This window comes from Falco cherrug, chromosome 1 (assembly GCF_023634085.1).
Source record: "Falco cherrug isolate bFalChe1 chromosome 1, bFalChe1.pri, whole genome shotgun sequence".
NCBI classification, from domain to species: domain Eukaryota; kingdom Metazoa; phylum Chordata; class Aves; order Falconiformes; family Falconidae; genus Falco; species Falco cherrug.
This window is the reverse complement of record NC_073697.1, coordinates 90,655,119-90,680,308: the sequence shown is the minus strand read 5'-3', so window position 1 is coordinate 90,680,308 and position 25,190 is coordinate 90,655,119. Positions and strand designations below refer to the sequence as shown.

Here is a 25,190-nt window from a genome sequence, read left to right as displayed (position 1 = left end):
TAAACATAAGCCACAGCTAAAAGAGGTAGCCTCACCTACTTCCCAGTCTGCTGTCCATGTAAAAAAGATACTTTCAGAACAATCAGCTTGCTGACCCAGCTAACTGCCCAGCAGTTATTGTGGAGACAAGGATGAGAGATGGGGACAGGGAACATAACACACCTAACAGCAGCCAGCACTTAAATCAGATTAAACCAATTTGAAATCACAGCTTCCACTTTCTCTCCAATTCATTTAACTTTCACCCAAAATGGAAAGGACATGTGCTGCTCCTTCCTTCTGTGCTGCACTGGATCTAGTTATCTTGCCACACGGTGAGACATTTCAGCTTAATGATCCAGTGGCAAATCATTTGTTCCTATTTGGGGGAAAGGGTTGGTCTTCCAAAAGATCAGAAATCTGAATCAATTCACTCTGGAGTCTGATACTAAGTAAGCAGCAAGTAAGGGACTTGGGGAAGCTGGAACCACCATTTCTGGCTGCCATCTGAAACTGGATGAGATGCAAGGTGAGATTTTACAAACACTGGAACAAGAACAGGACCTGAAGGTCTCCACAGTTCCCTACGTAGCATTTTAAAATATAACAGCCTAGCAGTCATGACAACCTGTACTTCCAGGGTTTGTTACGAAGCCTAAGTTAGTTAGGACTAAAGTGAGCAAGAAACTCCCTAAACCCCATCTTCTTGTCGTAGCTTGGGAAAGCTTCCCACAGACATCTCACTTCCAGGCAGCTGGAGCAGAAGAGCATCTTCATTAACAGCTTCCGCATCAGACAAAAAGGAACACACAAGATCAGTACACAAAGGGAGGGAGGCACAGTCTGAGACACAGAGCAGGAAACTGGGACCAGAGGTCCTATTCACTCGCGCTGCTTTCCACTAGCACAACACAACTGAATTCAGAATCTGTTCTGGCTATCTCCAAAGCTGCAGTAGATCCCAGATACCACGACTAACACATTAGCCTGATTCAAACAGATTTGCTTTGTGGCCATGAACAGGCACCCCCTACCCCTTAGCTGCACAGATTTAGTCTGAGAAATTTATATGCCTGTCTTAGCAGTATATCAGAAAAACAACTCTGATCTAACTAGAAGTGCATTATTATTTCTTGTTCTGCTGTCAGACTTAAGAATTTTATCTGGCATTTCTGCAGTTTCACAACTTGTTTCATGTAATAAATCCACTTCAGGGGAAAAGAGGTGAAGAAAAGTGGGCCCAAAGAAACTGAAGTACCACGATTCCCTGGAAATGAAAGAACAAGTAGAGAGACAGAGGTAAAGATGTATGAGAAGTTACCCATTTCTTTCTCTAGTGGTAGAGATGGTGTCTGAGGATCAGTTTTAACCAGGGGGGCAGCTGAACACTTGGGATAAATTGACCTCTCCCAGCAAGGGACAAAGGAGCTAAAGACAGCACAGAGTCCAGCCTTTCCATGGAAATAGAGCAACAAGAAAAGGAGCCTCTCTCTGCATCGAACACTGCTCGAGGCAGAGGACTCCCTGTCTGAGTTGCTCAGGACAATGAAGTCCCTGTTTTATGAGAGGTCACAACAGCTAAGAAGCTGAAACAAGTCAGAACCCCATTGTGCAGAGTATTAGTTCTGTTTACAGTCTTCTCACCCAGCAGCAGGAATGACTCAGAAACCTGAGCCAGTAGAAAGCCAAGGCACCAGATTACTTTACCAGCATTTCTCCTCAATACCACTTCCTGGGCATAGCTCACCATGAGCAATTTCACTCTAAGCTTTCAGCCAAATAACCCCAAAACCCACTGCATATGACTTCTAAACTTAAAGAACTGAGTCAGGAACAGGCAAGCATCCCCCTCAGATGAGGGACAAACAGCACAGCCCTACAGAGCACAGCAATCTTCCAAATGTTAGGACAGATGACAGATGGAAACACATGCACCCCCACACTCCCATGAAAAATCAATGGCAAGATTGCTCCCTTTAAAGTCAATCTTGAGAGGATTAAGCTCTGAAGAGTGGGTGGGTTAGAGTTCCTAAAACGAAGGGAAACAACTATTAAAGTAAAATCTTTGTGCCACTGAACCTCTGCACTCAGAATTTTGAAGCCACATTGCTAGGCAAACCTGCTAAAGAAAAATCCTTCTAGAATTAAGCAAGCACACCTAAAGTAAGCAGCTTACAGTCTAGTTTACACACACAGCCAAAACACTGCTATAAATACATTCTTATTAAACAGAAATAACTTTTGTAAAACATCTTTTACAAGCTCTAGTGAATGCTGTTTTGTTTCTGATTGCAAAATCCAGTTAAAAAAAATCTGAAGCCTTTAAAAGAAAACTAAACCAGAAGAATTTCAAAGCCATCAAAAGCAAGTAAAACCATTTCTGTTCACAGTTACCAAAGCTTAAAAAGTTTTACAGTAGTGTTTGCTAACAACTCCTTTCAGAAAAAGGCTGTAAAAAACGTTCAAATTGAAAATCAAACAGTATCTGACTAAAAGTAAAGGTCAAGTTTCCTTTCTCCTACTCTTCTCACCATAAAATACATGACACACTACACAAACTAGGTTTCTTCCTTCTGCAACCAGCAGAACCTAATGGATCTGTTCACACATACTTCTTAGACAAGGTAGCACCACAGGCCCAAGAGTAATTCAACATCTAATTCAAGATCTCCAATTGTCTAAAGCAAATAGGTGGAGTTGGGCCAACTGTGTGCTGGAAGCACAGCATGTAACAACACACCGCACTTTGGTAATCCCCTGAAAGGGGTGATAGCCCTGAGTTAGGATTTTCATTCTTTAGGACCAAGTTTTACTCTTTGTGCCAAATTACAACACTGCAGAATGGCAAACTTATTCAGCAAGCTTCCTGTCAAACTCCAAGCACATCTGCAAAATACGCTTCCTTAGCATTGTCTTTGAGGAAGACAATCTGGACAAGTCTGGTCAGCTGCTCGAACTCAGCATCTCCTCCCCTCCCTTCCACAATGTACTGTTCTAGTTTATACCCGGACCCAGCACTGAGTGTCCTGGGCCACGGAAGCTGCCACAGCAAAATGGGGTGCTCGAGTTCCACCTGTGGAGCTCTGGAGCAGTTTCCTGTGTGAGCTGTGCATTGTAACACCACTTCTTCAACACTGAGGGGAAACAAAGGAACAGTTTTTTTCAACTCCAAATGAATCCCCAAAGCAACACAAATCCATTCTCACATACGTTTCATAACCTCTCCAGCCCAAGCAGCATGAAACTGAGATACTTCTGAACCTCCATTTTACATTGCACAAGCAGACGCTGATCAACTCCATCAGCTCTGGAAAGAGGGAGAAAAGTTTTGACAAACTCAGGGAGTTAAGAACAGACACACCATGACAAGGCTCTGTGAGGTGTTCCTTCATGGCCAACAAGGTCCATCAGTCACTAGTCATTTCTGCACCACACAGATTCAGAAGCACGGTGTGGAAAGATCTAAACTGATTTTACTTGACATAACTCTGAACCTGCGAGGCATATGAACTCAGGCTCAATGCTAAACTACTTTTGGGCCAAAACTGGCCCTGGAAGCAGTGCAGTTACATCCACATGGCATTGTGCCTGAACCAACAAGTCCTGCCGGACCAGCCTGACTCTGGACAGAGCCAGCGCAGACGTCTGTATCCATGGCACAGTTAATCCACAACTCAGATAATCCACCCATAGATAATGAGGAAAGAAAAACAACTCTCACTTCAGTTCAAAAGTTTGACTTATTTCAGGGGAGTTGTATCAGCACATCATTGTTCCCCTATGTATGCATCCCAAGGTGCATGGCTTTAGAAAATTAAGTGAGCAATTCTGGGGCTAACAAAGGTTTGTAGAGGGTAAATAGCTGGTGTGCTTTTCTGTGGTGAATTCTGTACATAAAAGAAAAGCTTAGAGAGAGAAAGGATCCCACTGTTTTTGTTCAACTGCTTACTGTTAGATAATCAGATCTTGTCCAGTCTGAAAAGACTGCACAAAAATTGAGAAAGAGATGGTGTAATTAAGACTTGATGAAATCAAGTTGCTGAGACAAAAAGTTCTGGTTTAAAAATTGTATCACAACTTTAACTTTTGGTTGTGCCAATACATTTAACACTTCAGAAGAACAAAACAGACAGAAATTCAGATCTTTTTGAGAATTTGCAGTTCGCCTCTAACTCTCCTACAGAGGAAAGGAAAAATGTGTTGAAACTGCAGTACCCTACCTGGACAACTGGAAAGTCACACTGCCCCTGTGTAAGTAATGTAGTTCTTGCAGTGGACACCGTACAGCTCCCATGGTTCATTGAAGAGCACGTCGTTGAGACACTAAGCTGGCCCTACACAATGCTATCTGCATGCTCACCTTGAAGGGCCACTCAGCAAGTCACTGGGTGAACCCTGTTCTAACTAGCAATGCATTCCTGAACATGCTAGAAACTTGCACCAAAACTCCAAGCGATAAAGCCAGGCTGAGGGATATGAGAAATGGTAAACAGAACTGGCTCCGCTTAAAGAAACAACTGTGAGAAGAAGCTGCAGTAGAAATTCATTCTGTTTGGCACCAGCAGCTACTTCACCCAGGCAGGGGTGAGGTTTCACTCCCCAAGAAATCCTTTGTGGTGTACCTTTCACCAAGGAGCCATGCAGCTGGTGGACTCCTTGCCCCTTCAGTTTTATCACTAGCCCAACTCAGAACCTGTTTTCTGAAGGTGTGACCGCCAGCTTTATGCCAGCATTGTAATGTGAGCTTCCAGGTCCAGTAATAAAACTGTAATTTGCCTGGAGTGTCTCCTAACAGAACGTCTGGTTTCTATTAAAGGTAGGATGGAAGTAACGGATTGTGGCCCCTCCCCACTGTCTGTCTGATTTAATCGGTTTCATAAGCGGAACTCAGTCACCCTAATGTCTCCCAGAGCACAAGGGATTTTGGCAGATCCACCCCCCTTCCGGCTCGGTACCAAAGGAACTCAAACTCTCTAGATCTTTCTAGTGAGACCAGCTGCTTAGCATTTCCCCGCTACATGTTTTCAGAAGGTTTCGGCACACCTGGGCAAAGCAAGGGGAGGACGAGGATGAGCTCTGAGCCCGGCGGCACGTCGGGCCGGGGCTGTTGCTCTACCCACCCCCGAGGGCTCCCCACCGATAACTCCACAGCCATGCGAAGTTACAGATCTCGCCCAAGAACAGGCTGGAGAGGCTGCGGCACCGGCAGGGGAGGAGGTGTCTGCCGAGCCCCGGCCACACTGCACGCTGCTGCCGGGCTACGGGGCCGAAGGGCACCTTTCCCGGCCGGGGCAGAGCCAGGACGAAGACCGACGGCCCGGCCCTGCGCGCGGGCGGGGGGGCGGGGGGGTGGAGGCGGCCCGCGGGCATCTCAGCCGAGGGGCCTGGGGGCGGGCGGCGGCGCGGCGAGGCGGGAGGGCCTGGACGGGCCGACACGTCCCCGGGCGCCGGCAGGCCCGGCCCGAGCCCCAACGGCGCGGAGCCGCCGGCGGCGCTGAGGGGCGCAGCGTGGCCGGGCGGGGGCCGCGGCTCCCCCGGGGGCTGCTCGGGGGCGCGGAGGGGCGGCGTCCCCCGCCGCGGGGAGTACGAGCCGCTCGGAACTCACCCAAGTCGTCCATGGTGCCGCCGTGCCCGGTGCCGCCGCCGCCCGCTCCGCCGCCGTGCCCGCTGCCGCCGCCGCCCGCCTCAGCGCCTCGCAACTTTCCCGGCCCGCCCCCGCGCGGCCCCGCGGCCCGCGCGCGCCCCCGCCGCGCCGCACCCGCCCGCCGCTGCCCCCTGCCGGCGGCAGCGGGAACCGCCGCGCCGGCCCCAGGCGAAGGGGACCCGGCTTCCCGGCCGCCGTCCCGAGCTCCGGTGCCGGGGTCGCCGGGGTGGAACGGCGCCCTGGGAATGCCGGGCGGGGGCTGCGGCGCCCCGGAGCCTGGCTGCGGACCCCTGCCCTGCGGGGGCTCCGGCCCCGGGGCAGAGCCCACCCCGCCAAGGCACCGGCCTACGGCTCCGTGCATGGCCGAGGCCGCCCGTGCCCGACCCGGAACACAAACCCAAATCCCCGTCCCCTGCAGTGGAGGAGCAGGACGCCCCGGGGGAACGTCCCCCCGAGGGCAGCGATGCATTCCCGCCCCGCAGCGCTGGGGTGCTGCTGCCTGGGAGGAGCCCTGCGCGCTGCAGCTCTGTGCCCCAAAAGCCCTCGAATGCACCGACACTTGTCAGCCCCAGGTGATTTACCCAGCCCACAGGGAAGCTTGGGCAGGTGACACCTCTCCCAAACGCTTTTCCACAAGCAGTTGCCACCATACAGGAAAGTCACCAACCCCTTATTCGCTGCATTTAAAACCCCGTAACAGCCCTGCTGGCTTTATCATGTGATAGTGCATCTTGAACCACTATTTCCCACTTGCCTTTCCTTTCAAACCACTACCAAATCATGCTCCAGCACAGCAAAGTTCTCCTCAGCCTTGCCCAAACCACAGAGCAGCTCCACCCTCATCAGAGCTAGAGTTTACCACTGCGCTCCGGCCAAGTCGACATGGCAGTAAAAACAGTTGCTCAGCCCAAGCGTCCAGCTCCTAATCTGATGAGAGATACACCAAAAACTATCAGTGTGGGAACAGCTCAGGATCCAGGAAACATGACTCTTGTAGCAGTTTTCCTTACAAAATTACTACAGAGCCAGAGAATGTTCTCAAAGCTGAATGGCGCATGTCCTGTTGTCAAGCCGAGATTACAGGATTGCATTTTCATAAAACCAGAGAATATGAGGTCACCTGCTAGCAATCTCTGATGCTTTATTTTTCGCTCTCTAGGCACAAACACACCCAGTTTCCCCAGCTAGCACAGTTCAATAGACATCATTATTTCCTGTGTTAAAACACACTATAACGAGAACTATCACTAGGGGGGCAGGGAAATATCCCCTCTGTAGTCTCAGCCAATGCTTGAGAATAATCGACAGCCTCCAGGAAATTCATTCCAGGTTTTACTTCAAATACAGGACTTCTCAGAAAATGACATCCTTACCTAGATCTAAGTATGATACAAATATAAGCAAAGGCTTTTACCGCATGCTTCACCAGCAGGATCTCACCTGACACCCCTCTCGCTGGTCCCTGAGCAGAATATAAAACATTGTTTGAAAGGACTGTTACATTTTCTCAAAACCTATCCTTGGCTGTACAACTATGGTTTCAGGATGTGTCCCCCCAGGCGGAGCAACAAAACCACTAGCATTTACTGGCAGCATAGGGGACCTAACATCATCAGGAACACATGCTTTCCTGGGATCTGTATGTTTCTTCTAACAACACAGGGCTGGCATCTGTCTTGACTTGAGTTATATTTTAACCTACATATAAATAATGTGACCACTGTGCTCTGTTCATGTTGTAGTCTGGTATGCAATTTTTATCTTCAGCTTCCTGTGTTGTCCTTTGGGAGTCTGGAAGTGACTGCAAATCAAGAAAGCAGTTTCTAGTCTGTCTCAGAACTGAAATTAACATGTCATAGCACCAATTAGGGTTGCACCCACAAGAAATAGGTTGTGTCCATACTGCTCAGTGTAAAAAACCAAAAACAAAACCAAGTCATTGCCACTAAAGCTTTGCCTATGGCTTCAACGCTGCTGTGAAAGGATCAGTGAGGTGGAAAGGCTGGGCTGTCACGAGTGATACTTGTCCTCTAGTAATATGGCTTTTAAAACCAACGTTACTCCCATTGCACTCCTCATTGCCAGGTGCTGTTCATAACTGAATTCTTCTTCACACACTAGCATTTCTTACTTAAAATTGTCAGTCCCTAACCTTCCCATGATAGCCTAAGGAGTAGGAGCAGATTAAAACCCAGGATGCTAAGACAACTGCTCAGTGGTGTGGGCTCAAGCTAAACTCACCCCAAAGTTCACCCTCTCCTGTCCTTCCTAACACCCTGGAACTCCTGTTTTCTCATCATCTACCTGCTCTCTGCCTCTGAAACTCTCACTGATTCACAGAAACCTGCTTGCTGCTCTAGCGTCATCCTTATGCAGCTGCCAGGAGAAGCAGCTGCACTTCTCCAGTGATGGCCACCTCCAGCAAACTCCCACCAGAGCAGCATACCCAGCGCTCGCCCAGAGGCTGCTGACAGGGCTGAGGGGAAAGTGACACTGACAGCACCTACACCCCTCATAACTGGTGCCAGATGGGAAGCACTAGGGAATGAAGGCAGGTGGTAGTGCATCACAGAAATGCACGCAGCTTCCTCTTGTATCATGCCCTATAAGTAAGACTATATCTTAGTCATATGACTCAACTTATCCTTATCATTCGCAGAAGGTGTGACAAGAAGTTATTGCCCCCATTTGCAGATAGGAAATAGGGCTGGGAGCTGGAAATCAAGTCAGACAGTGAATCAATATCAACCCAACGTTGGACTTCAGGACTTCCTGGCTCTACACAACCCAAGTGTTCAGGGCATTGCTCAAGGCATCCTTCCCTCTTGTCAAAGCATTATTTACCAGTTACAGACCAGCTCCACAGAAGGGTGGCTTAACCCACTGATCTCCACACACTTGAAAGCCAGAGTATGGATGCATGAAGTGTCTGTCTACCTGTCCCCTTCAGGGCTGTAATCTCAGACTGGCTGCCAAACAGATGAGCAACCCAAGCTCATTTTGTAATACCTCCTGTGAAAAGCACCATTATTTACAGCAGACCATCTCTGTCAGAGAAGAACAGATATGAAGCTACTCTGACTTGTAAGGCATGTTTAGAGCTTACCTATGCACTTTGCAGAGTGACTTGAAACTGCAGAGTAATGACGATGACTTCGCTGCAGTGTGTCCTCCGTGCTCTGCCACACGGACATCACGCAGGGGGTGCAGTTCTTTCTTTGGCTTAATGCATAAAACAAAAATTCAGGCAGAGCTTTAGGCTGAAGGCAATGGCAGTAAATCTCAGCATGCAACTTCCCCATTCAAGGCCCAACTTCACACTCGTTTAAAGGATCTATTACAGTAAAACGAATGACTTGGTTTCTGGCGTAAGATGTAGGACATGACTTCACAATGCAGAATGAAAGCACCACACCAGTATATGTATTATCACAGACAGTTTTGGCAAAAGAGATGAGAACCAATCAAGTGATAAAACCAATACTTATCAACACAGTTTATATGAGCCAAACAATTACGTGAAGTGTATTACTCACTGTAAACTACATATGCCTTCGGTATTTATTAGCATGGCTTATTCTGCCAAAGGGTAACTCCATTCCTGTGCTTCAGATTTTGATTTCAAACTGATATTGCTAGCAATGAAGTACAAATGGGGGGACAAACAAAATCCATGAGGTTTCTCTGTCACTCTCTGGTCACTGTTGCGCATGATACCCCAGCAGAGCTGAATGTTACAAATAAGCCTGATAAAGAGAGAACATTAATGTTCACTACTACGTTTTCTATTCTGCCTAGTGGCGGTTTAAAACAGCTGCCTAGCTCAGGGTCTTAACCAGCCATGTAGGAGCATCTGCACAGTGCACATGACCATACAGAGAATATGAGAGTAACCCATCAGCAGTATAAAAGCTACATCTAATTCACACAAAGTGACAGAGGGCAGCTGCTTCCAGCAGAGGTTCAGCCCAGGGAGCTGGTGTGCAATGGTCATTAGTCTCCCTCCACGGAGTCTGCTTAGGTATTAAGACAACAGCTGCAAATTAGAAAGGGATGGGGTTTACTTATATAATAGGATTTTACACTAAACTTAGCAGCTGCTTTTTCCAGAGTCAAGGTTTGTGATTTCTTTGACAGTAAGGATCTTTTTTTTTTTTTTTTTTTTTTAAAGCAAGTAATGCCAATGGATATACATTAACAAATCCACACAAAATGGAGATTATGTACTGTGCACTGAAAGCTGTTCCCTAATGGGTTTTGGAGCACTTCTGGAGCCAGTCAAGCACAATTCAGACTTTCATTGCCCCCCACTTCGTTCAGAAAGGCCAGCCCTGTCCTCGCTGCCTCAGCTACCTTCTGAGAGGTCACGTGCTTCAAAGGATCCTCTTCAGCAAGAGCTACACGACAAACGCTTCTCCAGCCCGCCAGTCCCTGCGCTTCCATTTTCACGGACCGATTATTCCCCCTTCAGCAGCTGTGATAGAACAAGGTAAGGACCGAACCCTCCATGTATCAAATCCCGTCTTTGCCAGGCACTGGCGCCGAGGAGAAACCGCTGCACCCACACAGTGACCCCGACTGCAGATTATGGCAGTTCTCAGGACCCATTGTTCATTTCTCTTTTTAACCTCTAAATTCAGTCTCCGTAGAGACTGTCAAAAATTGCCAATGCCGACTATATTTCAAGTCGTCATGGCGGGGTATTGGGAAAAGTTTTCAATTAGCAATAATCGCGCCTCGGATTAACCTCATTGGCTACGATACTGCCACTGCGCAAAGCTGACCCCACGCCGCCGCCACCGCCGCCCCTCAGGCCGGGGCCGCCGCCCCGCTCCCGGCGAGTCCCCTCCCCGCCCGCGGTCCCCCCCGCGCTTCCGCCGGCAGCGCTCCCCGCCCGCCGCCGTGCCCCCCGCGAGCCGCCGGAGCGAAGCCCCCCGATTTTCCCCTCCGTTCAGCGCGCCGGGCCGCCGCGAAGCTTGCTGGGAAGGAATATGCAAAGTAGGCGTGCCGTCAGTGCGGGCAGCCGGTTGCCCACCGGCTCAGCGTACCGTTAGCCCCATCTCGAGGCACCCCAGCCTGCGGGGGGCGGCGCACCACTGCCAGCCCCGAGCAGACCCAGCAGGCGGTGAGCCCTAGGCCAGCCGAATCGTTCCCCACGTATCCCACCCAGCACCAGCGACCCAAGCCCGGGAAGCGCCAGCCCCAGCGACCCAAGCAGCCCCGTCCTCCGCGAATCTGTCTTTAACCATAGGAAAGCAGCCTCCGGAGAGGCCCTCAAAAATTGCCGATGCCGACTATATTTCAAGTCGTCATGGCGGGGTATTGGGAAAAGTTTTCAATTAGCAATAATCGCGCCTCGGATTAACCTCATCGGCTACGATACTGCCACTGCGCAAAGCTGGTAGCTGTCTGCGCCCTGCCGACCCCCCCCGCCGCCGCCCCGCCGCCGCGGTCAGAGCGCGCAGTCGCGCCCCCACGCGCCCCCTCCGGCCCGCGCCGCCGCGCCCCCCGCGCGCCCCCGCCGCGCTACCGGCGGGGCCGGGGCGGGGGATAACGGCGGGGGGAGGCCGGGCAGCGCGGCCGCCGCGCCACGCGGGGGGTGCCGGGAGGGCGCTATGGAAATGAGCGCCAGGGAGGTGCTGCCCCTGGCGGGGGGGGCGGAGCGTACGCGGCGGATCGGGGGCTCCTGGGCCCCGGTGGCACCACGGCAAAGGCTGCACCCAGCGACTGGAAAACACCTTTAAGATTTTTAAACGGTAACAGCCTGACGGCCGTTTAGACTCACAGAACTGACAAAGGGTCGTGGCCCACGGCCCCGCAGGGTTGGCACCGGGCAAGTGGGATGCGCTGCGCTTCTCCCTCGCGATGGCAAAATTACACAGTGCTATATACAGGCTCGGGCTCGTCTGGGCTTTGAAATAACTGTAAGAGGCAAGAAAAATAGATTTAAACCTCCTGCAATGTTTTGAACTAATTAGCAAGAGCTATTTGGAGACTGCATTTGCAAAGCAGTCCAAATTACCAGAAAGAGCCCATTCTGTGTACAATAGGTGAGCACCTAGTAGCTGGCTGCTACCATGCAGCAGTCTGGACTTCTTCCTATTTATTTGCTCTTCAGAAAAATAAGGCTCCTTTGAAACAAAAAGCCCAAACCCCTTGTTGCCAGGCAATTTGTACAGCTTATGATGTGATTATTGAGACCGAAACCTGCACTGAGCAGACAGGCGTGATCGGTTCCTGCCAGGGGGCACAGGGCAGGCAGCAGGCAGGTCAGCACAGCCCTGTGGTTAAAAACTAGCTGCGTTGTGTCAGCTCTGGCATGGACCAACAGCACATGCACAGCACCGTGGGCCACACGAGGACTCAAAGGGGTCACCACAAGTAGCCACTCCTGCCTGCTTAGGAAGGAGGATCTGCAGGATCAACTGGGAAACATTGGAAGAAATCCCTCCCACTAAAGGGGCGCTGAGGAGTGGAAGCAACTGGTGCAGTTCTGCAGTGATGGGGCTGCGCTGATCCAACAGCTCATTTCGGTGGAGAGGTGGTCCCGGCCCTCCCTGCTCCCTTCTGCCAGCTGTCAGGTTCCACTGAGCCAGCTCCCCAGGCCAGCAGATACCCACCTCCTGCAAAGCCGTAAAGGGCAAGGCAAGCCAAGCCCTAGGCTGAGCCCAGGAACGTGGTGGTGAACTGTGCAACTGCTATGAGCCCTTTGGTGGCTCAGAATTTAATCCTGAAGTGGCTTAGGGTGTCTGACTGTGCCCTGGCAGAGGTCCAGCCAGATCAAAGAAACAACTGCCCTCTCATTGTTCATCCACACCTCCTCTGAAAGCTGAGCGGAGATCACTTGTCCCATGCCAACCTCTTGGGTCTTGTCCGGCCCCACTAACTGCAGGACAATGGACCAGATTTTCATTATTTGTCCATCCTTGTTGCCACAGGCTCTTTCTACATCTATCACCAAAAACTTTTTTGGATCATCCCATCCATCAACCATGAACATCAGGACTGCCAGATAGGCCCATCTCTCCTGGGGCCAAAAGAAGAGTGCCAAAAAACAGTAAATCTATCAGCCCAGCATGCTCTCATAGCCTCCAACAATTTACATCTCAGGGAATTCCTGAGCTAGAAGAGATGTCTTTAACAGCCCTCAGGGGATTTTTGTTCCGTTATTTGTTTAGTCACATTTTAAGCCTAAAACCTGTTAGTATCAAGTGAAAAGGAAATGCACCTTTTAGAAGGACAAGTATTTACAAGGCATTTGTCAAAGCCATTACTTGCCTTTGTATCAAATCAAATCTGAATTTATTGTATGTTTCCTTGAGGGCAGCTATACAGCTCCTGGCGTTTTCAGATTAACTTTATCAGGTGTTAGGAACTCGCGGGTTTTTTCCTCTGAAGCATGGGAATTGTAGTCTTCGTGCTTAGGGCTTAATTTCTTCGAGAACTACATTTCCCAGAAAACTCCTCTTCCGGCAGGTCTGCCCTTCCCTGCCGCGGTCCGGCCCGGCAGCATTATGCAAGGTAAGCTTTCAGGCGTTATTCACCGTATCGCTCTTATTTCATTAGACGTGTTCGGTTCGGCTGTTACCCCCCACACACACCGTCATTATTACAGCAAAAGAGACCCGGATGACGTGGGTGTCCCTCTGGATTTCTGGCCTGTAACCATTTGTAGAAATCTGTTTATCTTCTCCCTTGAACTTGTCTGATCTCTCTGTGGAGCATTTTTCATGCATGTTAAAACCAAACTGTAACCTCAGATTTCGATAGGTACATATGAAGAGTTTCATTTATTATGTGCAGTAGTTGCTATTTTTTTAATCTGAGCAGTTTCATTTCAAAAGCAGTTTTGCATTTCACAGGAAATACTCCGTCCTTTCTAAGTTTCTCTTCTACACTGTCCTACTTCGATGCTTCACAGCACCTCTCAAACATACCTGTTACTTTTGCTGCTGGGCCTACCATTGCCTTTTCTCCCTTGTGGGCCAACCCATAGTATATCTCCATGTCATTCCCTCAAAACATTTCCTTCTGAGAGATCATTTGATCATAAGGGACAGGAACAGAAAAATTTCATCAGTGAAAGCAATTTAAATACTGTCAAACTGGCTTAACAGCCTTTGGGGAGCATCATGACAGAAGTTAGTCTCAAAGCAAATTACAATTTATTGATAGACTTTGTCCCTTCGTATTAATTCATTTGGAAAGTTAAGCCTCTTCTGAGGGAATGCCCAACACAACTCCTGCTAAACAGTAAAACAAGGCAAAAATCATTGCAAACAGAATCACTGCTTAGATTTAAAAAGTAATTCAGACTATGGCAGAAGTCCAATCTTCCCTGTAATTCAACTGACTGTGACACAAAGGCTTGAGGACTGGAGATTAACTGAGACAAATCTACTCTTCGGCACTAGCATCAATCTAGAATGACGATACTTAACAGCTGAACACCCAAATTTCAGATCTATTTAAATATTGCTCTATTTACCGTAAGAAATGTTACTTGAGGGGGACTGGGGACTTGAGGCAAAGCAATTCAGACACAGCAGGAATTTTAAAACCATCCAGGCAGTGAAGCACAGGCCATCAAAATTACTTGGGTGCCAGCCTTTTAGACACATAAGCTCACCACTTACATACCTCTGATTTTCTCAGAGCCACCACAGATCTCACAGACACGGCAAGTTTCCTGTAGGCAGCATTTACGAAACTGCCCATGTGCTTTAACCATCTGACAGCTAACAGGCTGCGCAGAGCCCTCCTTCAAACCACTGCCTCTAACACCTGAACAGGATCTGCTCCAGCAGGCTGAGGACTCTCCCAGGGAGACCCAGTCCCTTAGGTGTCCTCCTATTAATTTGTAATGGTGAGGGCAGAAGTGTGAGTGGGCATGAAGCTGCATGCAGGTGTCCCACACTACCAAGTGAACTCTAAATACCAGACTATCTGGGGCCTGTTGCAACCACTTTTTAGAGATCACCCCCTTTTACCAGTAATTAAAGTCATTCCTCCTCTCATCTCATACATAGATCTCATACAAACCCCTTTGCTAAGTGAGATGGTGGGAGGAAGAAATAGCAGACAGTTAATTCTCAGTACAGTTTCTTTCAAAATGTTTTGTACTTTATATGCAAAACCCATAGAAAGGCCCACAAAAATAGTGAAATGGAGAAAAGAAAACTGCAGACTACTAGAAAAACCAAACAAAATTAAGGTCCAAACCAATCCGCTCCTGTCACAACAGGTCCCGTGCACAATTCCAGGCCGCTTGTCAGCAAAGCCATCCTGCCACCTGCCTCCAACAGGGCATGCCGTTCCTCCCTTAAAGCAGGATATCCCTTCCATTCCTACCTGCCAGGCAGCTGTTTCTGGACCCCACACATCTGGGTGATCCCTTCTCTCTAAGTGAGAAGCAAAGCAGTACCCCTCTGCCTCTCCACTGACTATGAGGTGGTGGCACCCACAAAGGAGGATGTGCCAGAGGCATTTAGGCAGTGTCCTAATCATCTGCAGTCCCATTACAAGGCCTGTTCTGCACCAGGCCTTTATTTAAAAAAAAACCAACACAACAACCAAACACCACAACAGGAGTAACTCCAGTCAAGGCCTTTGTCCTGATAAAGCAACATTTCAAGGTTGTTTTTCGTTCCCCACAACACATGCAAAGGATGAGGTAAATAGAAAGGACTGATTTGGAGCAGGCAGAATGTTGAAGAAAGCAGAGCAAGAGTCCCTTCTGAGGAGCAACCAACCAAACAGTGCCTCTGGGGCGGGGTGCTTGGCCCTCCTGCCATTTATTCTCTACCCTGTTGCATATATCTGGGAAAGACTTTGCATGCTCTGGTCTTTCTGGGCTCTTTACAAGTCCTTTTAGGCAGCGGTGCTACACACTGGGACAGAAAGAAGGAATCCTACAAGTCAGGGGTGCCAACTTTGTCCTTGTACCTTGAGCAGTCCTCAGTGTTGCTGTCTGTCAAAGGACATACAAATGCTGTCTTCAGACTGTGGGCTTTAGTTAACATTTCCAAAATTATTTGTGTTTCTTTACTTAAAACAGAGCAACAAATAATTATTGGCATAATTTTCCAGAGAATCCCAAGAAAATGGGATTAAGGACATGCTCTTTGCTTTCTTTAATGTGCTGTGTGTTCTGTTCTTGGCTTTCAGCTGAACATGTTCTCTGCTAGGAAGTTGTCTGGAGTTTGCAGAGCCATCAGATTCCATCATTGCAGGTCCCAGTCTGTATCCAGAACCTCTCCAAACTTGGCTTTTGTGCCAGCCTGTCTTCCCCCAGATCCTGTGGAAGTAGAAGAGCTGCAGCACTTTGTTTCTAACTCCAAGAGGCTGTTTGTAATGACTGGAGCTGGAATCTCAACTGAATCTGGGATCCCAGATTACCGCTCTGAGGGTGTCGGACTCTACGCCAGGACAGACAGACGGCCCATCCAGCATGCTGAGTTCATCCGTAGTGCTAGTGCCCGGCAGCGGTACTGGGCAAGAAACTTTGTGGGCTGGCCCCAGTTCTCCTCCCATCAGCCGAACACAGCACACCTGGTACTAAGAAACTGGGAAAAGCTGGGGAAGCTGCACTGGCTGGTGACCCAGAATGTGGATGCTCTTCACACCAAAGCTGGGAGCCAGCGCATGACAGAATTGCACGGCTGCACACACAGGTACTCTCTGTTGGCAGAAGGAAAATGGTTAATCCTCTGGTCTCTTGTTCAGGCTGACTGACAAGCAGGTGCAGTGTTGGCTGCTGAGAAAGGAGGCAAAATGTCAGTTCCTGGAGATGACATGCTCAAAGGTGGTGTTGCACTGTGGTGGAGAAAAAGATCACAGAAAGAGTGCTATTCACAGCACAGTATTTAAGAAACCTGGAACACCACTCCTTTTTTTTTTTTTGGAGCATTATTTGGATGATTTCTCTTGAGCCTGCATCAGTCAGAATTTCCCCATTCCTTGCTACAGCAAATGTCCTCTTAGTGAAGAGGACAAGGGGATCCCAAGGATGCAAGATCACCCAGGGCTAATCAGAGCGGATTAGTGCTAGAAATGCACAGGATGAGTAGACTGGAGAAGGGCCACAGCCTAGCTGTGATCGCCCAAAGTTTACAGAAGAAAAAGCACAGCCTGAACTGTGAGAGGGGATGCACGGTAGGGTTCAAAGCACTTCCTCTATAAGATTCCTACAAAGCAACAATCAGAGGTAGAAAGACAGCTTCTTGACCTGTACGGTTTGGTAAATAAATGTGCATAATGATGACAGACTTCCAGGCCTTCTAAGGAACCAGTTACAGTCTCCAGATCAGCTGACATGAAACTCTCCATTAAGACTTTGCTCTCAATTTCAGGGTTTTCTGCCTGGCCTGTGGTGACCAAATCTTGCGCTCCGAGCTTCAGGAGCACTTTGAAGCTCTAAATCCTACCTGGAAAGCTGAAGCATTTGGTGTGGCTCCAGATGGGGATGTCTTCTTGACGGATGAGCAGGTGTGTAATTTCCAAGTCCCAGCCTGCAGTAAATGTGGGGGAATCCTGAAGCCCGATGTGACATTCTTTGGAGACACAGTGAGCCGGGAAAAAGTGAGTTTTGTGCACGAACGCCTGGCGGAATCAGACTCCATGCTGGTGGCAGGATCCTCTATGCAGGTAAATAGGTCTTCCTGCCATACTGTATTCCTATTTCTGTGCTACTCTGCCTGCAACAATCCTTGGTCCCACAGTTTAGGACTACTAATTGCTTGTGGATAAGAACAGCCCCTCCAGAGCTGCTTTGTATTTTATTTTTACTGTGGTTGGAATCTGGCTTCATGGTTAGCCTGGCCTGTTTTGGCTTCCCTGTCACTATTGCCAGTCTAGTTCATGCTGCTATAAATAACTCCATTCAGACCTCTCTCTGCTGCCTCCTCCATCAGTATGTTGTAGGTTCACAATTCCCATAAAGCCAAGACACCTAATACAATTCAGTCCTGCAGAGATCACCACCCAACATTTTGCTGCTTGACTGTTTAGCCTTTGGCAGCTTTCTAGGCCTCGTGGCACACTGAAATACCAGATTTTAGGACCTCTTGATTCCGAATAAAATTTTCAATAAGAGAGCAGAAATATCTCTGCTTGCTGCTTAGGATTGTCCTTTGTATCACCATGTGTTTTCTCCATTAGCTGCTTATCTATAAGGTAAGGTAGTTTAGAAACCCCAGTTGTTTAACCTGTGGAAGTTTTTGTAATATAGTTTGTATAAGATAATTTTTTTCCAGGAACAAGTCTGTTACATTAAAAAAACACTACTCTAATTCCTCCCAGAATGAGATAAAAACAGAGCTGCCTGATTGCCTTGGCTTCAGGATACTGGAGACAAATTCCTTAGGCTTGCACTTCTTAAGCTTATAATCCTTTGTACAGGAATGATTGAAATGCCTTAGGTTCATTCTTGTACTACCTAAGCTGGGCCATGTGAGAACCATCAAAGTAGAAGCATTTAAGTACCTATGATAACTAATAAAAACTGCTGCAGAGATTTACTAAAAGACAAGGACATTTCCCTTCAATGTACTATGAAGTTTCAATTTCTATGAACCTGCAAATCCTTCACTGACAGAGGTTAAAAGTTGTTCTTCTCTGTGCACTTCTGAATTAAGACATTTCCTACCTGAATTCAGTGCAGTTGCCTAACACAGCACGTACGTATGGCCCCTTTTCCAACTCTCAACAGCAACTATTTTAAATTTCCTTACTCCTTTCTGTAGCTCTTCTTTTGCCTAAGCTACCAGTAATTTTGTCTTCTGGTATTCCTGCAGGTATACTCTGGCTACAGGTTTGCTCTCGCTGCCCGGGAGAAGCAGCTGCCAATTGCGATCCTTAACATTGGGCCTACGAGGTTAGATCACTTTGCATCCTTAAAACTCAATTCCCGCTGTGGAGAGCTGCTGCCTTTGATTGTTGTAGATGACACAACAAGCTGAGCTTCTGTAGCTATCAGGAGTAAAATTATTTCTACAAGGTGAGTACCTCCCTGGTCAGTCACCTTACAGGGTAAGAAGATGGGTTCCCATCAAAAGCTGAGGCTGAGATGTGCTGATTAAAAATATGTCCCCACAGTGTGCACTAAAATATGGCTGTAAATTTTCATCTGTTCACATGGGCCATGATACTGTTTCCCATGATCATAAACAAAAAGCATACTAAGTGCTAACACTCCCAGAAAACTGGGCAAGAGTAGCCAGAAGACTCAGCAGTGTTGAATTCCCATCTGTTTGTCACTCAGAAAACTACAGAGTATCATCTGCGGATTCAGAGAACCTGATCAACACGGCCTTCGCAACTGACAATTCAAAAGCTGTGCCTGGTTGAACTGATCCAGCTAATCCTAATCAAAACACTCCTGTTTAAAATAATCAACTCCACCTATAAAGCAGCTTCTTTCTTCCCTCCATTCGTGCAGGATTCATCATCTCAGCAGGGGAAAACCTCAATCTAAGAGGCAGCTGTGAGATCCAGTGCGTGGCCCCTGATGACACCAGGAGAGGGCAGCAAGCCTCGCACATGTCAACCTGAGCAGTTTGCTCCATTGAAACTGTATCTCCACTTAAACAGGATGATGATGATGATGAAAAAAGTACTTTTCTGCCTTACTTTGCCATTGTAAACAGTGCCTTTTCATTCACTGGGACAGGATAATCAGACTACCATATCTGAGAACAAAATACCTTTCTTATAATTGTCCCCAGAGCAGAGTGAGGGACAGGGATTTTGACTGAGTGACTTGAGGCTATAGCACAGGGGGCGATGTGGAAAACCACAGTATCTGCTTGAGGATTCAGTACCACTAGCTGGCAGCTGTAGAGCATGCGAAGAGGAAAAGGAGGCAAGAGGAACTGCAGTTGTCATTTAAAAAAAAAATGGTTCAAAATAGTAGCTGAACAAGAATACTGCTCTTGTAAGAGATTATTTGAAAGCACAGACTACAAGGCTGACTACTTCCAGCAAGGAGGAGAAGTCAGCATTTCTCTCAACTGTCAGCTGACAAGCTAAACTGCTTACTATCTGAACCCTTTAAAAATTATATATTATTGAGATGCCAGAGGAGTTGCTTCAAGCTAATCTGACCAGCACTGCTTTCATTGTGGGCTGCTACATTTTCCAGAATGCATTTTTGAAGATGTTATTTAATTAATGAATAGCTAAGTAGTGAATTAAAATTGTTTACAAGATTGATACTATTTGCATTGTAATTTCCTCTCCCTCCTATGATTTATTTAAGTACAGTCTCGATAGCCAGTTTAAATTCATTTTTTCTATTGCAAAAATGCAGGATGCAATTACTAACAGCTGATGAATTAAGAGAGAAATACAATTAAATCTGTACAATAGGTCTCCCTCAGGAGGTAATCTCAAGCTATTAATAGATGTAATTTTCCACACTCCTAACAGGAGATCCATCACTATGAGGTAACCATTTTTTGTTGATCCTTAGGGTAGTGATGTAAGCCATATTAAACCATTTATGGAATAAAAGACAGAATCTTGCCCAGACTAAAACACTTAAATTTTCAACCCGACCTTCTGCAGGAATCTACCACTCCCCTTCTGGCTCTGAAGGAGATTAATTGTTGGGGTCTTTCAAATGCCCCAGGTCCTACTCTTCACATAACATGTCCTGTATTTATATTTTGACAAGAACTGCAACAAGCAGTTGGAAGCAGGGATGCCAGTCATCTGCTAAAAGGTCAAGTAGCAAAGCAAGGACAACTGACCATATGATGCTAAGTTCTTTTTTCCTTTGCTGTTGATTCAAATCCATGCCAGGCAGGAGCAAAGAAAGCACAGAATCTAAGGGATTCTTAGGCACCCAATTTCTGCAGAAGGTAGAGAAAATAAAGATAATGAACACATTTCAAGATTTGGCTATTATGGGTCAGAGGAGAGATGGCTTCAGTTAGAAGCCAAGCAGGATAAGTTCAGGACCACTACCTGCATTCTGCTCTCATTTAATGGAGATGCCACTTTCCATTGAGTTAGGTATCTGCTGTTCAGTAGTGAAGAAAGCTCACAAGTGTCACTCCATCTTTAGCACAGTACAGCGGTCCTGCTAACCACAGCTTTTGTAGAAATCATTGCTAAGGCATAGCAGTCTCCACACACAGCCAGGGAGCTTGCACAGAGTGTTTATTTGCATAGGCTTTTCCATGTAGGAAGAGAAGTTTATGCCTCCTTAGCAGAGGAACTAGGGCTGGGTTTCTCACTATCCATGTCATCTTCTGCACCACTTTGAAACTTGCATGACATAGGTGTATTAAAAATGAAGGCTGCAGGTTTAGTGCCAGTAGAGCCAGCATTTTGAGGAGGTGTGGGAGCATTACCAAGAAGTCTAAACCAATAAAACGTTTCCAGTGAGGACTTGGCATTAGCAACATGACAGGTAACTAAACCTTCCACATCTGTCCCTGCCTTTTCTCCATTTCAGCAGCTGAGCCTGTGGGAAAGGAGTCGGGGTGTCTCTTCAGCATCACTAAGTCATGTTACCCTGACCCTCTGCTGATTATACTATATACTTTTAAGTCATTAGGAGAATGACTTACAGTAAATTAACATTACAGTAAATTTCCTGTGCATAGTTTATTACTATAGGTTAATAAGCATATATACAAGTATATGAGGCTGAGATGAAGGAGTTCCTTTTTTTTTGGTTCTGCTAAGCTGATCCAGCACTACTAGAATTGACTACTTTTAGAGCAGGATCAGAGCACTTCACCTCTTAACAAGTTCCCCAAGACACCATTGAGAAATAAGTTCACTCAATAGAAAAATGCCAGAGAAAGCCTGAAGTTCCTACACAAAAAGCCAGATCTACATCGCTTTGATGCTGACTGACACCTTCCTGTCACTCCTTGGGGACTACCTGTGTGGGAAGATGCAATGCAGAGAGATAACAGCTACCAGAAAATAACTATGTCATTGCAGATAGCTAGCAAAGATCTATCCTAAGAAGTTTGTGTTCTCAGCTTACTGATGTACTTACCAGCCTGGAGGGAGTTACAGAAGCCTCCAGGGTTGAGTGCTATAGGATGTGAAGTAGCCATGCTGTGGGAAACCAACAAACCCAGTAAAAGAACTGACCTAGTGTTCAGCTTTATTCTCTCGGCCTATGCAGAATTCACAAGGGAGGAGGCCTTTAAAAGGGGGAGAAATATTGTTCCTAGAAGACTAAACAAAAGGATGGTAATCTTTGTGTTACTAGCTGAAACTAATGGAAAGTGTTACAGAGCTGGAGCAGTGTTCTCTTCCCCCATCACCCGGAAGGAAACACAATCCTTTCTACCTATCTTGTCTGCTTTAAGCCAGCCTTATCCTCCATATGATTCAATCCTCTTCTGCCTTTTCTGGCTCACTGTTGTTAGATCACCAATATTTTAGATCAGGGCTTGAAATCATAGCTCTGTCCACCTGTGGGTTGGCAAAAGTACACATCAGACACCAGCACAAGGAAATACTTTACCATGAAATTAGCTGAATCAATAGCTTATGCTCTTTCCTTTTTCTTACAGCTGTTCCTACCAGGACAAGCTCCTGAGGTTTGGATAGAGGAGCTGAGTGACTCATAATGGATTTTTCTGCTGCTTCTCTGAAAGTGGGGTTGGAGTTACCCGAAGCAAATAAAAACTTCTTCCTATCTGGCAAATCTTGTCTTTGTTTCTGGGCAAATTCTCAGAGCAAACTTTGTAACTGACTCCTGCAGCCGGAGAAAGATATTTCACATACTGTGCTCCAGTGAGGGCAGTACAGACTGCAGATGGCCTGAAGGACTTGTGCCTGGTGGGTATGGTCTAAGAGCAGCCTCCCACATCTTGTAGTCAGATTGCTCCTACTGACAGACCTGCTTATTCATGACTTCTGGAAAAGGACAAAGACCCTGGACATGGTGAACTTGGGAGCCACAGGAACCCTGGAATGAAGGCAGCTAAATCTGCTTTCTAGAGTGTTTCTTCCCCTGTTGTCCTTGGATGTTGTCCTTTCCCAGTCTTTGCAGCTGTGAGGAGGGGGGGGAGAAGTAAAAAAATATTTCAAACCAGTGCCAACTTACTGGTTTCCTCAGTCTATTCATTCAAAACCTGGGGCTTGGGCAGGACAGATGGAGTCTTCCTCTCACATAACCTGTCTTAGGACAACCCCAGGTAAACAATTGAAAGCAACAGTCCTAGAAGGCTGTCTAGAGTCAATCAGAAAGGAATGAGGAGGGTCTCAGCCAAATGCCTGAAGTCAGAGCTTCTTATCACTATACCCAGCCATTCTCTATGGTGTCTCAGTGTGGGGGTTTTGAGATCTGAATCTGGCCTTAGCAACTGTGGGTTTAGATTACAGATGAGAGAATAGTGGTGAGAGAATAAATTCACAATAGAGGACTTTGCTTCTCCAGTCCTACTGGTCTGGCCATTTTCATCACTGATAGATACTGCAAAAATATCTTTTGGATGCCAGATTCCTCCTGGCTGATGCTTTCTTTCTGTAGGGACAGGAAATTCCGGTAGATGGGCTGTTAAACAGCTTTGATTTGTTTGGCTGGAGCCTTAAAAACAGAAGTGGATGATGCATTTGGAATACCACCACAAAGGAGCCCATTAATCTTTTTCCTCCTATCTTACTGTTTCTTTGAGCTTTTCTAACTGCAAGGGTCCCCAACAGGGGCTGCGCAGCTAAGTGCTCTATCACCTATGTACTCCCAAGTCCTGACAGATACAGGAAACCATGCAGGGGACACAGACAGTAAGAAATTCATACCTGCTCACCCTGACAGGACAATTAGGCAAACAGGTAACAATTACTAAGGCTAAAAATAAAGGAGCAGGGAGGAAAAAGCATTTTGTGTTAGAGGGACTAATGCTATACAGCTGTGACTCTTACACATTACAGGCAAGTAGTTTTGAGTGAATGACCTAAGCGCAACTTGCCCTTGCTGAGACCCAGACCACATATGCAGCTTCAGCATATGCAAATAAGAAATGGTGTGCCTTTTTGCTAATACAAGAGGATTTCTGGGACATTCTGCTATTCCTTTATCAGAATACTCTTGGAAAAAAAAAAAAAGAAAAAAAACTCATTGAAAGATTTAGGCACATGCTGCATCCACATTTACAGTGTGATTCCACATCTTCACATTAGCAAGGGCCAAGGAGAAAAAAATCCAACTGAACTCTGTAATTCTAAAGACTGAATATCTGCAACAAGTCAATCTGTGCCCCAGAGTTCATAGTCTGACACAAACTGCTGCTGCTGGGAGAGCAGCAATGCTTGACTTTTCACTCAAGCAGACGACATATGACAAAAATCAGATTATACCCTCCTCTGTTCAGCACTTTGCATGACAGAACTTAACTGGGTTTAACAATTGACTCCTGTGTGCACAGAACTGGCCATGGCTGCAGTGAGCCTCCTCATTTCTGTGCACCTACTTCTACAATAAAGAAGCTGTGCCTGCAGGTAAGGAAAGCTAGAGGATCCTCAGGAAACTGAGGCTATCACACAAGTGGGATAAAGGCTGCCCTCTCACTAAAACGACTCCCTTAGTTGCTTGGGGAAAACAGCACTGGAGTGGAGACAAGAAGCAAAGGCTTCTTGATGCATTTTCACAGCTTCACATGAAGGGGAATAATAACCTCCATTTACTGAGTTGCACACAGCCAAAAGGGTTGAAGACAATTCCTAAAGCTCTGCCAGATTTATGGTGATTGGCCCTTTCAGTCAGAGGGAAATCTGGAGCTGTAAAGAGCTGATCAAAGAGGAAGTTGCAGCACTTGCCTGGCAGCAATTGGTTTCTGCTCAGGTGGTGATAAAAAGAGGGACATACAATACTGTATCCAGCAGCAAAACAGTTGAGCTGAGATAGTATTTTTTTTAAAAAAAAAAGACCACAGAACGCCAGCCACCTTTTCTTTTCCCCGAGCTCCTTCAGCAATTCACACAGGCAGCCCCCATGACAAAAACCATTTGGGAGCAGCAAGCAAGGCAGGAGGGGCATTTCAGAAAGGTGCGGGCTGAACCACTCCTCCCACCAGCAGTCTCCAATACCAGAATCCGGTAACGCTGCAGGGCCTTTCCTTATCCAGCTTGTCCTATTACACATAACCCTCTGCTGAAGCAGTCCACTAAATACTCTTAGGCTGTTACCAAACCCACAATACCACTACTTGGCAGTTACAAAAACAAGACAGTGCTTGCACGCGGCATTTAGCAGATGAATCATCTCAACCACTTCATAGGGAAGGAGGTATAGCTACCCATAAAGGACAGGGAAGGCTTTGCCCCCGTTTTATGCCATATACTATTAGGATGCAGAAGAAATGGAGTTAGCAGTAGTTGTCCTAGGGGTCCCTGCAGTAGCATTACTGCTTGGTGTATTGGAGAAGGGAGCAGAAGTTCCTCTTAGCAGCCTTTTACTCACCTCCCATACAGATAGGGTGTGAGGTAAGCATGTGCTAGCCACAGACTAAAAGCACAGGGAATAAATAGCCTACACGTTCACCTCACCCTCACTACCAAGGGACAACAGCAGTTCAAGGAGGTAAGGAAGCATGAC

The 25,190-nt window shown here is 47.1% G+C and overlaps 2 protein-coding genes and 2 non-coding genes across 9 annotated transcripts in view; 1 reads left to right on the top strand and 3 right to left on the bottom strand.

The window, feature by feature from the left end:
* The window catches only part of PXN (paxillin), a 51,903-nt gene extending 41,840 nt beyond the window's left edge, over positions 1 to 10,063 (bottom strand). Inside the window, exons 1-2 of one of the 2 annotated variants that reach the window (XM_055706243.1) lie at positions 9,977 to 10,063; positions 8,730 to 8,845 (exon numbers count right to left, since the gene is read on the bottom strand). In XM_055706243.1, the coding sequence (XP_055562218.1) occupies positions 8,730 to 8,817 (88 nt within the window). In that variant the 5' untranslated portion in view covers positions 8,818 to 8,845; positions 9,977 to 10,063. Of the gene's footprint in view, positions 1 to 5,584; positions 5,694 to 8,729; positions 8,846 to 9,976 lie in introns of those variants that run through there. The other variant, XM_055706251.1, reaches the window with a different exon arrangement.
* Positions 9,859 to 22,298, top strand: SIRT4 (sirtuin 4). Of its 5 annotated transcripts, none has more exons than XM_055706280.1 (6): positions 9,859 to 10,112; positions 13,100 to 13,144; positions 15,856 to 16,296; positions 16,975 to 17,269; positions 18,418 to 18,620; positions 22,165 to 22,298. In XM_055706280.1, the coding sequence occupies exons 1-5, from the start codon at positions 9,874 to 9,876 to the stop codon at positions 18,580 to 18,582; spliced, it is 1,185 nt and encodes a 394-aa protein (XP_055562255.1). In that variant the 5' UTR covers positions 9,859 to 9,873; the 3' UTR covers positions 18,583 to 18,620; positions 22,165 to 22,298. The 5 variants fall into 5 exon arrangements, with proteins under 5 accessions (XP_055562255.1, XP_055562251.1, XP_055562262.1 ...); XM_055706276.1 differs by lacking the exon at positions 22,165 to 22,298 and adding an exon at positions 19,062 to 19,834; XM_055706287.1 differs by lacking the exon at positions 22,165 to 22,298 and adding an exon at positions 18,885 to 19,834.
* On the bottom strand, positions 10,264 to 10,404 carry LOC114017569 (U4 spliceosomal RNA). The gene has a single exon (XR_003562707.1). It is a non-coding gene; the product is annotated as a U4 spliceosomal RNA (small nuclear RNA).
* Positions 10,883 to 11,023, bottom strand: LOC114017570 (U4 spliceosomal RNA). The gene has a single exon (XR_003562708.1). It is a non-coding gene; the product is annotated as a U4 spliceosomal RNA (small nuclear RNA).
* Positions 22,299 to 25,190: the final 2,892 nt, after the last annotated feature.

Bases quoted from the DNA above. Each gene is read 5' to 3' on its own strand.
- SIRT4 (XM_055706280.1), top strand. From the start codon at position 9,874: ATGGGTTTTGGAGCACTTCTGGAGCCAGTCAAGCACAATTCAGACTTT. The intron at 13,145-15,855 runs GTAAGCTTTCAG...CCATCATTGCAG, and splicing joins GCCCGGCAGCATTATGCAAG to GTCCCAGTCTGTATCCAGAA. The intron at 16,297-16,974 runs GTACTCTCTGTT...TCTCAATTTCAG, and splicing joins TTGCACGGCTGCACACACAG to GGTTTTCTGCCTGGCCTGTG.